We start from the raw sequence: 12,001 nt of genomic DNA on the forward strand, positions 1-12,001 counted from the left end.
TTAGCTTGAGCTCCTGGCCTCCTGTGCCAGATCTGCAGCCATCATTTATATACAATACCCCCTCCAAAGCTTAGTCAGTGACTCAAGCTATCCTGGATCCTAGTTCATCCCAGCCAGTTCCTGGCCAGATAGCCAGTTGTCTGCTTTCCCAATATTTGATATGAACCCAGGGATTCAGACTCCTTTTGAGAATGCAACTTAGGGAGTGTGAACCTTTAAACTATGAAAACCACCTATACAGTTTAGTTGTCTAGAGTGAGCCAGCAGTAAATCACACTGTGCAAGCTGGAGTTAACTCTTCATTAGCAGAAACAGGAGTGTCAGGCCTAATGAGCCCAGCAACTCATCTCTGGTAGGTCTTGCTCGCATGAAGCAGTTGCTGAGACTGAAGGTCTTTACATCCCTGCAGCTGCCTAAGTGCTGCTCCTCTCCAGCAATCTATTGCTTTTTTCCAAGCAACCAGAGAGTGTGTCTGCATGTCACCAACCTCACCTCTGCCCTTTTCATGCCTCTTCTGATTCTGGGAGACAAGCAAGGAGGGGAGCTTGTTGCAGTAGGAGAGGGAGACACCCGTGACTCTTCACCAACCTGACTCATCTCTGCCTCTTGGCCTCTTTCCTCCCACCCTCCTGCTTCAGCTTCTGTCGCTGATCCTGGACTGCTCTCTGCCACAGACTCTCCCAGCTCACTGAGCCCTGTTCCCTCCTCAGCTTCTGACACCTCCTCTTCTCCCTCTGACCACTCATTGTTCTCCCACCACTCCTCCCCGGGATCTGAGCCTTCTTCCCTTGGTGGTTCTCCAGCTGGTTCCTCCTTCCATTCCTCTACGTCCAACCAGTCCATGACAGTAGTGCCTGCAAACATGGTTCTTATTTGGGGAGAAAAGAGCCCAGTCTGTGCCCAAACAAAGAGCACGAGAAGGACACCATTAGGCATGTCAGATTTTAGGAAGGGTCTGTAAAAAAATAAATAAACCTCACTTCCCTGTGCAATTGCCCAGGAGAGAGAAAGTTGGCAGCTTCATCTGGCTGTTCTGATTGCAGGGAATCTGTTTCCTGACGGAATTCTTTCCACGTCTTGAAAGCCCACCTTGCCTCGCTCTGTTATTGCCATGCAGCTGACAACTACCTGCCTACCCTCAGCAGATATAATTAGCATTGTTACATTTTCTGCAGCAGATGAGATGACTCAACACCTTCTGAAGCAGAACCAAAAAAAGGAAAAGGAAAAAAAGGGATGCTACTGGGGAAAGGGAGAATCAATTTGAGGTATAGCCAGCAGGACCCACATGTATCATCTTTCATCATGGAGCATCTGCCTTCTGTTCATCATTAGCAGCATGAAGGTTACTGATCTTATTGGAGCTGTCACAATGGAGCTGGATGTTCTGATTCAGATTTCTTTCTCTATCTCTTTTTTAATCCTTCTTACCAATCTAGGCTGCATAGACATATGTTCTTGAATTAGGAGATAAATATAGGGTTGGTGTGTGGGGGGGGGGGTTCTTGCAAATTGAACTCTGCCATACCTAAGAGAGTGGCATGAGGGGGGGGGGAAACCCTTAACCAGATATTTACTACACAGCATTAAAGCAGCGCTAGCAGGACCCTTAGCTCACAGTGGTAGAACATACTTTAACCATGTCTACTCTGAAGTAACTGCCATAGAGTCCTATAGGGCTTGCCCCAGGCAAATGGGTGTATAGTACTGTGCAGCAAATCTCCTGTTCTTTTATATTTATTTGAAACTGTTATCTCCCATCTGTGCTCGCTCAAGGCAGCTCAAAGCTCACACCATAAATTAGCAAGCTGAAAACATCAAAACGCTAAGACAACAGTAAAAAAACAAAAAACACTAGCAGCAGCAAAGATTGTTTAAAAAGAAAAAAAGCAGATGCACAGAAAAACTAATATACCGTATTTTTCGCCCTATAGGACGCACTTTTTCCCCTCCAAAAATGAAGGGGAAATGTGTGTGCGTCCTATGGGGCGAATGCAGGCTTTCGCTGAAGCCTGGAGAGCGAGAGGGGTCGGTGCGCACCAACCCCTCTCGCTCTCCAGGCTTCAGGAAGCTATCCGCAAGCCTTGCAAGCCCGGCGGGAGTTCCCGCGGGCTCGCAAGGCTTGCGGGCAGCAGCCTGCAGCCCGAAGCATGGGGCGCACTCCGGAGGGTGCCCCGTGCTTCGCGCAGGTGTCTGCAAGCCTTGCGAGCTCGGCGGGAGTTGCCGCCAGGCTCGCAAGGCTTGTGGCTAGCAGCCTGTTCTGGGGGCTGGGGTCAGGGGAAGCTCGGGCATCCCCCGCCCCAGCCCTGCGGCTGGGGGGGGGGAAATATATATTTTTTATTCATTCCCCCCCCCCGCCCCAGCCCTGCAGCTGGGGGGGGGGAAATATATATTTTTTATTCATTCCCCCCCCCGCCCCAGCCCTGCAGCGGGGGGGGGGGGGAAATATATATTTTTTATTCATTTCCCCCCAAAAAAACGAGGTGCGTCCTATGGGCAAAAAATACGGTACCTTACAAACCAAAAGGAAGCTTTTACTAGCTTCTGGAAGCCATTTAAGGAGAGAGCAAAGCACACCTACTTGGGGAAAGAGGTCAGCAGCCTAGGAGCGGCCACAGAAAAGGACCTGTCACTGGTCCCGATGAAGTGTATTTCAGGGGGGTGCTGGGATACAAAAGAGGGCTTCTGAAGATGATCTCAGAAAAAGGGTAGAATTGTATGGGAGTTGATATCCCGGTCCCAAAAGATATTCAGTTGCCTCTCAGGTGAAGCCCAAGACATTCTGCCACCCGAGGCCAAGGGCAAGGTGACCATCCACACGTACAGGGAAGCCAAAGAAACAGGCAGCTGAATTTTACTTCAATATTGGTGACGGGACAGATCCACCACTGCACCTGCTAGCTTGCGGGGAAAGGTCAGGGCAGCTCTCGGAATCTGCCCCTTGAAGCAATTGCCCCATTCTGCCTAAGGGTAGGATGAGGTAGGGAACCCTCCAGATGTTATTGGACTGCAACTCCCAGCAGCCCAGCCAGCATGGCCAATTGTCAAGGATGGCAGGAATTGGGGTCCAGCCACATCTGTAGGACCTGCAGGTGATGCAGAGTAGCTCTTTGTTCCAATGCTCCACCTACTATTAGGAACTCCCCACCCCACTAAAACCTTTTCAGAACAGCAATTTATGAAGATACGATCAAGTAAATTCTTCTGATTTATATAACTAGCTATATCTGATGTGAGTTTTGGTGTGTGTTTGACTGTATCATCCCACTCTGTTGATTCATCTGCTGACTCATTTTCGTTTATTAGTAGAACTGCGGTGCTAGGATGAGCTGTGAGTGAGGAGGTGGCATGGCTTGCACCTGGTGTCTTGATTCAGTGATTTAAAAAAACCAGCCACCTCCCAACACAACATGGTGCACAGATTTTTGTAAAAATGAACATGGAATTATCTGAATGGCTCTGGAATGATTAAACAAAATGCATGGCTTGAACATGAACAGCAAAAATAAAATGCAGAGGCAAGACAAGAAACAGTAAAGACACCCCACACAATTGTAAATGAAATGCATCTGGCAAAAACAATTTTGGTTTTATTCAGTAAGTTGGTTATATTGCTCATTACCAGACTCATAGTTCCAATGCTTTATTTTGAGCCTGGTTTTTGGTACACGGCTGATTACACAAAAGCTATTAAATCTCAAACATTATCCAGCTATTCACTGCCCTTTTATCTGTGTTCCGTTTCAGACTATTTTGCTGATGTTCACTGATAAGGTGCTGCTGCATGAAACCTTATTGGTGATATGCTTTCAGTGTAATTTAAGTCAGTATAAGGAAGATTTAGGTGTATGTTGCAGCTTAAATATTATATTGATAACCTCCACAACCATTTCCCCAAAACATACTGCTGTCACATCACAGATTAATTTATGTATATAAAATTGGCTTTAAGAGCCTATGGTTGTACATGTTTACCTTTGTACATGTTATGATCAATCCTGACTTAAGTTAGTCACACTTGGGTCCTACTAAAGTTTGCAGATAGATTTCATTTGGAAAAGTGCAACTAACTTCGGCTGGAGCAAAGCCAGTATATTTTCCATGGTGCCACTCTTGATTACTTTGTAAACATATATATCTTAATCTTATTGAAAGTATATCCTCCATTAAATGGTTATGGCTGAACTGCCTGATCCCTGGCCACAGTTTGGATGTCAGGAACTGCAACAACTCCAGTTCCATTTCCTTGATATTGTATTATGAATAAGTCAGTTCTGCTCCTTCAGTGTCCTTATAGAAAGGGAAATATTCTCATTTTGCTAGCCCCCAGCTTCAACATCACAGCCTTCTTGGATATATCTTATAGCCTCAACAACATAGCCTTCTCAGATATAGGTAGGACTACCACTTTTTGCCCACCAGCACCCTGTACATTTAACAGTTTAATGGTAGCTAAAAATTCAATGAGTGCATCTTTTCCGAGGGTAGAGATGTCACAATAGAAAAGAGATTTCTGTCTATTATGCAAATATTGAGTGCTTTCGGAGGGGGGCGGGAAGTTGCAATCAGTTACATTTAACAGGCACAAATCTAGCACAAGCAGATTTGCTGTTCATGAAGCAGTATTAGAGTAACACCCCTCTAGGTAAATGCAAAACCATATTTGTGAGAGTCAGATGCTGGCACAATTAATACCATATAATGATTAACACAGAGATGGTTGGTGTTCACTCTTCATGATTACAAAGCCTGGTCTCCTCAAGAGCTGGTTTGCAGCTACTAAGGAGGCCCTTTCTTGAGTTCCCACCAAACATGCGTCAGAAGTTGTTGGGACAGAGAAAAGGGCCTCTGCAGAATAATTCAATTTGCACTGCCCTGAACTCTCTGGTGCCTCGCCCTTCTCTCTCTTCCTCCTGGTAAGCATCAGTGATCCACTTTCTGGAGAACCAGCATAACCACTGCCCACTCCCCACAAGCTGCTGCTTCTCAACATCCAAGAAGGCTTGTATGGAAGAAGGCAGTCCTTCATGTTACAAGTTGCAGCCAGAGGCTTTACCCTGCACTTCTTGTTCTTGCCGTAACAAACCATGGATTGTTGTTATGTCTGAATCAGGCCATCTTCCTGTGCTCCAGCAAGGAACTGCTTGTAAGTTTGGCCAAGAGCAGGACCTTCCAGCCTCCTTTTGCAAGGTTTTCTGGCATTTGGAGCCCAAGGAGTTCCAACAAGTGGTGCCTAAGCCTGGCATCAGGGTGGAGTTGAGAAGAGGACTTTGGATATAATTCTTTCACCAAAGTCAACAGCAGCGATCTGCTGTAAAACCTGTTAAGGCAGGCGAGTTAAGATTGTGTAACTTTACAGCGTGGATGCGCCATGTTATTAAATTTATTACAGGACTACTGAAATAGAGTTCTAGTTTATCAACATGGCAGAAGAATTATCACCAGCTGCACATGAGCCTGTCATTGGCTGCAGGTTGATTTCCTGTGGAAAGAAGCTTGAAACGAATAGAAAATATATGTCTGGCCATCTGGAAGACAGAAAACCACTTCTGAAGTATTCACTGCTATGTATTAATGCCTCTACCCTTGTGGTCCCTTCCAACTCTACAATTTTATGTTTCTCTTTAGAAATATTTCATTAGCTAATCCTCCCCCATTTGCTAATATTGCAGTATTATTATCTCATGGCTTGAGTATTTGCAGCTAATTACAGGTCACATTTCACCGTGTAAGTCACATCAGTAGCATGTAAACAGGTTTGGAAGGTAATGACCTAATTCAAATGATCCTATCTCAGTTTAACGAGCCAAGAAACTGAATTGAATAAAGTTGTCCGTATGATCACAGACCCTTCTGCCTTTCTGCAGTTAAACCAGGGAGTTGTTAGCCATTGTTTCCCATTTTATCCAAGACAGGATTATCAGGTTTAAAACAAGCTAGGATCTAAATAACATCAGAATGAACATCTGGTTTGTTGTGGAGCTGGAAACCATATTTTCTTGCTTGAGATGAAGCTGTAGTTAATTGAAGACTTCCATATTGCATGATAGATAAGATGATGATCCACCAAAATAACCCTTGTGCTGATGGTTCCTGGCTGTTAGCGATGGAAAGTTGGACTGTGCCATTCCAAGGTCACAATTTACTTTAACTGATGCCATACTCAGCAAGTGTGTGCTGGTTTCATTGGGACTGTTCATGATGTGAGGTCCTCCTTTCCAGGGATGTCTCATACTACATGGCCTTGAGAAGCTTAGGGGCTTGCACCATTTGAAGAACGCATCGACGAGCCATTCTTAAACCCCCACCAGTAATATAGAGATGGTATTGCTGGCTTACATTATAGGGCTGTTGAATTTGAGATATAGAGTGGGTCAAGCAGGGGTGGGTAACCGGCAGGCTCCAGATGTTGGGCACCAACTCCCATCAGCCAGCAGAGCCATTGGTTAGGGGCAGTTGAGGTTGTCATCCCAACATCTGGAGAGCCACAGAAGTAAAACAAGAAGGATTTAGAAAACTACAAAAATTGGGATGAAGATGGTTCACCTAAGAATTTGCAATAGCAAAGACTTAACTTCCCCCACTCATCCAAAGCAGTTCAATAAAAGTAATGCATTTAAATATTTATTCAATATTGTTTAAGTAGGATTTGGGAGATCTCAAGTCCACAGTAAGGTTCTGAAGACAAGTAACAAGACTAATACAAGCCTATTGTCAATCAGAGTACATCAGGATCTTGAGGATTTTGTATAATCTCTCTTCAGTTGCCCTGTTCTCATATCAAATAAGAAACAAAATTCTTCCCCAGCTGCTGTCAAGTAAGGAAATAGTGGTCAGACCTTCAAAAGATAGATTTTTTGGGGGTTAGCAAACAGATGTCAAGAATATTACTCTGCTCAGCAACTTATGCCTTAGCATTATCTAAATCTCGTGATGCTACTTTGAGTTGGCTTGCCTCTTGTCCATTGTAAAACACTTGCAAGATAACAGGTTCCGTTATTAATTGTTTAATGTATTGTATTTTTGCATTCCTGCTATGGCCTTTGGCAAGTACAGAAATAAAACTGAACTGTTGTAGATGAGGCATTTCCTTTAAGATAGCTTAGGTGTGCAAAGATAGATCAGAAGTCCAGGCATACATACATTACCTAATTTTATTTGTATGCAACCTTTCCATAGTTCAAGCTTGCTTACAACATGAAAAAACGTACATCATTACAAGCATAACAAAAGTAGTAATAAGCAATAAATTAAACCTCAAAAAGTTCACAACCAAATTGAACAATTTCCACATAAATCATATTAAGATTAAAATAAAGGTATCAAAAAAATAATATCAATAACAGCACCCCCTCCCCCAATCCTCTAAACAATTCCTCAACCCAAGAGTCTGTTCAGCAGTCTCAGCTTCTGCAGCTGGAGTCAGACAGGGCCCCACCCTCCTAAGCCAGATGGGAAAAGCCTGCAAGGCCAGGAGCAGGTCTTCCAGGACTCACCGCCAAGATTGCATGAGAGAGGGGCTGAGAAGATGAAGAGGCGAATGGAGACTCAACAGAACAGAAAGTTCAGCAATACTTGTGTTCTGGCATCCTGAAAATTATGGAGAACTTTCCGAGGGAAGTGAAAGTTCTCAGGTGGACCTCATTGGGAAAGGCCTGTCAGTCCAAAAATACAATGTGCAAGAACCTGGTAGCTTACATTGGAGCAGGAACGTAGACGGAGTCTAGAAGAATTTGGCGGTTCAGTGAGCAGAGCCCTGCCTAAAAGCTGTGTATCTTCCTGCTGGCAGGGATGATGGACCTGTGGCCCTCCTGATGTTGTTGAACTCCAGTTCCCATCAGCCTCGGTCAGCATGGCCCCAGGAAGGATGGGAGTTGGAGTCCAACAATACCTGGTTGGCCACAGGTTTTTCACCCCCTGCCAATCCCTGTAAATATAACACACAGAGAGAGAGAGAGTTGCCAGGCCATCGTTCTTAATGCTTGCCAGTTGGCAGACCTATGTATGAAACAGTTATACTGAACTGAGCTATTGGTCTACCTAGCCCTACATGTTGGCTGCTCTTTCATGACACAGCTCTAAGGTTTCCAGCCGTGGAGTTTTCCCAGCCACGTTGTTTCTTAACTGGAGAGACCAGGGGTTGGGCCTTCAACGTCCTGCATACAGAGTGTTTGTGCTGTGCTGGTGGGAATGAAACTATTCACGTTTTCTTCCCTCTCCCCTTCCCTGGTAGGAGACCAAGTCACCTCTCACTGCAAGAAAGAAAGAACTGGGTCAGAGCTGCAGGTATAGGGCAGAAGCAGGGAGCATCCCCTTGCTGTCTGCCAGGGACAAGGACTCTCCTTGCTCCCAATACTTGGTTGGTTGACTTAGCTGGGGCCACCCTTGCAACTCTCCATCATCAGATCTCCCTTTTCCTCCTCATCCTGGAGAAGACCCAGAGAACATGGACTCCCGTTCTGCTAGTGGTTTGCTGTCGATTCACTTTGTTCTCCTGCCTAACCAAATTTCTTTTTCTCCTCCTTGTTTGTTTGTGTTTCAGAACGTATTAATTGTGGAGGTAAGTTCATCTATTTGGATTGGCTAAAACGGGTGGTGGTCCTTTTGGGTACAGTACGTCTTGTACCACTTAATGTATAGGTGCAGATATACAAAGAATCCCGTGAAGTCAGCAAAAACCTTGCTAGTGCTTTTCGAAAGCCGTTTAGCTAAAGGCTGTGACACCTTTTTTGGGGGGACCATGAAAAAGACCCAAAAGAGGCTACCGTATTTTTCGCCCCATAGGATGCACCGCCCCATAGGACACACCTAGTTTTTTTGGGGGGGGGGAATAAAGAAAAAAAATTATTTCCCCCCCAGGCACGGGGCTGGCGCGGGGGAAGCCCCAGAACAGCCTGCTATCCGCAAGCCTAGGGAGCCGTGCTGATCTCCCCAGGCTTGCGGAGAGCTGCGCGAAGCCCAGGCGCGCTCTTCAGCGCGGCCCAGGCTTCGGAATGCAGGCAGCTCTGCGCAACCTTTGGGAGCCTGGCGCGACTTCGCGCCGGGCTCCCGAGGGTTGCGCAGAGCTTCCTGAAGCCTGGAGAGTGAGGGGTCAGTGCGCACCGACCCCTCTCACTCTCCAAGCTTCAGCGAAAGCCTGTATTCGCCCCATAGGATGCACACACATTTCCCCTTCATTTTTGGAGGGGAAAAAGTGTGTCCTATAGGGCGAAAAATACGGTAATTCCTCCCCTCCTCCCCCCAGAAATTAAAATAATAAAATGGTGTTGATGTTGCAGAACTTTTCAGCTATTGGCTAACCAGGTCAGTTTCAAGGCTCTTGTGTTAATATACGAAGCCCTGAACAACTTGGGTCCAGGATGCCTTAAGGCTCACACAAGCCCTTATATCGCAGCTTGATCGCTGAGATCATTCAGAGGAAGACTTTAAGTTGTCCCCCATCTTACAAAGGCTCAGCTGGTTTAAACTTTCTTCCTTCTTACTACACTGTCAACTTCCTGTGAAAATTATTTTGCATTGTCTTTAATGGTGTTTTATTATACTTGCACATATTGTTGTGTACCACCTTGATATTTTATATGAGTGGACAGCATATAAATAATTTTATAAATAAATAAATGCCCTAACTACACACACACACACACCGGCCTCCTTTTACCTTTTGTGTTCCTGTGATGCAATGGGTCTGTGCGTCTGGCTGTTAACCAGAAGGATGGTGGTTGGAGCCCACTCAGGGGCTGTGGGCAGGATTCCTTCATTTGCAGGGGGTTAGACTAGATGACTCTCGGGGGTCCCTTCCAACTCTACAGCTCTATGCTTCTATGCTTTCCAAAGGATATCATTGGAACCGGAAGAACGATGAGAGCTCTCCTCAGCAAAATTGAAAAATGCAAACCCAAGATGGTCAAGGTGGCAAGGTAAGTGTAGTATTTGGGAGGGACCACATCTCAATGGGTGGAGCAGCCTTTGATAGTGTGATGCCCTCCAGATGTTTTGGACTACTAGTCCCATCAGCCACAGCCAGCACAGCCAATGGTCGGGAATGATGGGAATGGTAGTCCAACAACATGTAGAGGCTACTGTGCAGGCCACTGCTCAGAAGCTTGTCTCTTTCTCTGTGGGAGGATGGCAGAGGCAGCTGACTCAGCTGCTAAGGGAAAGAGAAAGGAAATCCTTTTGGGTTTGCCCTTGATGAGTCTTCAGACATCTCCGATGGAGGGGAAGTGCACTCATTTACTCTTCTGCTGAAATTGGGGTGAGGTGGGGAGTTTGCCAAGCTAAACAGACCTCACCAGCCATGCATGGTTACCCATCAGAGGCTCAATGTATCTCTTGTTTTTGCTACCTGTCTTTGGAGTGTCAAAACAGGGAATGGGGTTGGTTCTCGAGCAAGGACCATAATCAAAATAGTGGATAATATTGAGCTTGATGGACAATTATCTGACCTGGGAGGCCATAATATATGGCTGTTGGGCTGTGGTTCAGCTTAATGTTAGGACATGGTGCCCTCCAGATGTTGTTAGACTACAACTCCCATCATCCATTGGCCAAGGCTGACTAAGGCTGTTGGGAGTTGGTGTCCAACAACATTTAGAGGGGCACCAGGCTTAGCGGGTTGCAAGTTGTACAGGCTTTAAGGAAATGAGAGACGGGGACAGAAGAATACATCTAACCAAGCCAAAATGTTCAGGAGTTATGTGAACAAACCCAGCTTTTTAAAATGTTTACAATAAAAAAAACACATTTTTGTTATTTATTTAATGATAGTTTGCTGGTGAAAAGAACATCTCAGCCTAATGGATACAGACCGGACTGTAAGTGCTCTCCTGTGGATTTTCTTTGCTTCCTGATTATGAAGTAGCTAAAATGTTCCATTGTCCTGTTTTCATTAAATAGGCAAGACGTAACACACCTGGTCCTTGGGGTGTTGTTCAAAAGTGATGCTAGGAATAGCGTCTAAACAATGGAAGTGCCACCTTGATCAGAACCATCAATTGGGGGGGGGGACAGCTTCCCCTCCACTGTCCCTATTTCATTATAGACATGTATGAAAGACGGCATGGGAAATGACCACCTTTTAAAACCGATTTCAGAGTTGTGCCACTGTCAAGAATCACAAGCTTGACCTTGCAACTCTGCTGAGAAAGAAAACTTCACAACACTTCTGTTTCCAAGAGTGTTTGGGGTTAAATTGTGGCACTTTAACACCAGTTTCAGATAAGTTTAAAAGTTGCCCAGCAGGTGTTCCTTGCAACACCCTGCATTTTATTCTGAGATCTGAGATCTTATAATGAAGGGCAGTATATAAATCTAATTTTTAAAAAATGCCCTTAGCATGTCTGTTGGCCAAGATACAACACACTGTGGCTTCAAAGTCCTACGTTGTCCAGCTGTATCCCAGCTGCAGACAACTGCAGATTGTTCCTTGGAGGCTGTCATAAAAATCATTTGGGAGTTAACTTCCCTGGGGACACATCTCTGTTTGGGTAAGAGCTGTAGTTAGCAAGCTCTATATTTCTTTTCCCCCTCAATATTAGCTAACAGGATTCCTTTTAGACAGAATTGTGGTCCTTTATATAGCCTAATTGGGTACATCTAGACAGCTCCGCTTCAGCTTCAGTAAAGTGTTCCCATCTCAGAGCCCCAGACTCACAGTCACTGAGATTTGGCTCTTGTATACAATTTCCAGGTCAGTGAACTATTACATAAAGGAAGTGTCAGGGTTTGTATTTTTAACAATACAGACATTTTGCCATTTTTTTCCTCTCTCTCTCCCAGATTATGGATTTGAAATTCCAAATTTATTTGTGGTGGGCTATGCTTTAGACTACAATGAGTACTTCAGAGATCTAAATGTAAGTGTCTCCCACTCTTTGCCTCCTGAAAAAAAACAACACTTTTATAAACTATGACTTTCGAACCCAGCCAATCTAGAACTGGGTTTCCTCTTCTGTGGCTAACAGTAAAAATTTGTACCCTACTTCTGCAGCGCATGGTGCTT

At 45.0% G+C, this 12,001-nt stretch overlaps 1 protein-coding gene across 2 annotated transcripts in view; it reads left to right on the plus strand.

Moving 5' to 3' along the window:
- The window catches only part of PRTFDC1 (phosphoribosyl transferase domain containing 1), a 56,881-nt gene that overhangs the window by 39,389 nt on the left and 5,491 nt on the right, over window positions 1-12,001 (plus strand). For both annotated transcript variants that reach the window (XM_080974519.1, XM_080974518.1), the window contains exons 5-8: window positions 8,543-8,560; window positions 9,835-9,917; window positions 10,768-10,814; window positions 11,779-11,855. In XM_080974519.1, the coding sequence (XP_080830645.1) occupies window positions 8,543-8,560; window positions 9,835-9,917; window positions 10,768-10,814; window positions 11,779-11,855 (225 nt within the window). The remainder of the gene's footprint in view (window positions 1-8,542; window positions 8,561-9,834; window positions 9,918-10,767; window positions 10,815-11,778; window positions 11,856-12,001) is intronic.

This window comes from Podarcis pityusensis (genome assembly GCF_964106645.2).
Source record: "Podarcis pityusensis genome assembly, chromosome: 12".
Taxonomy (NCBI): Eukaryota; Metazoa; Chordata; class Lepidosauria; order Squamata; family Lacertidae; genus Podarcis; species Podarcis pityusensis.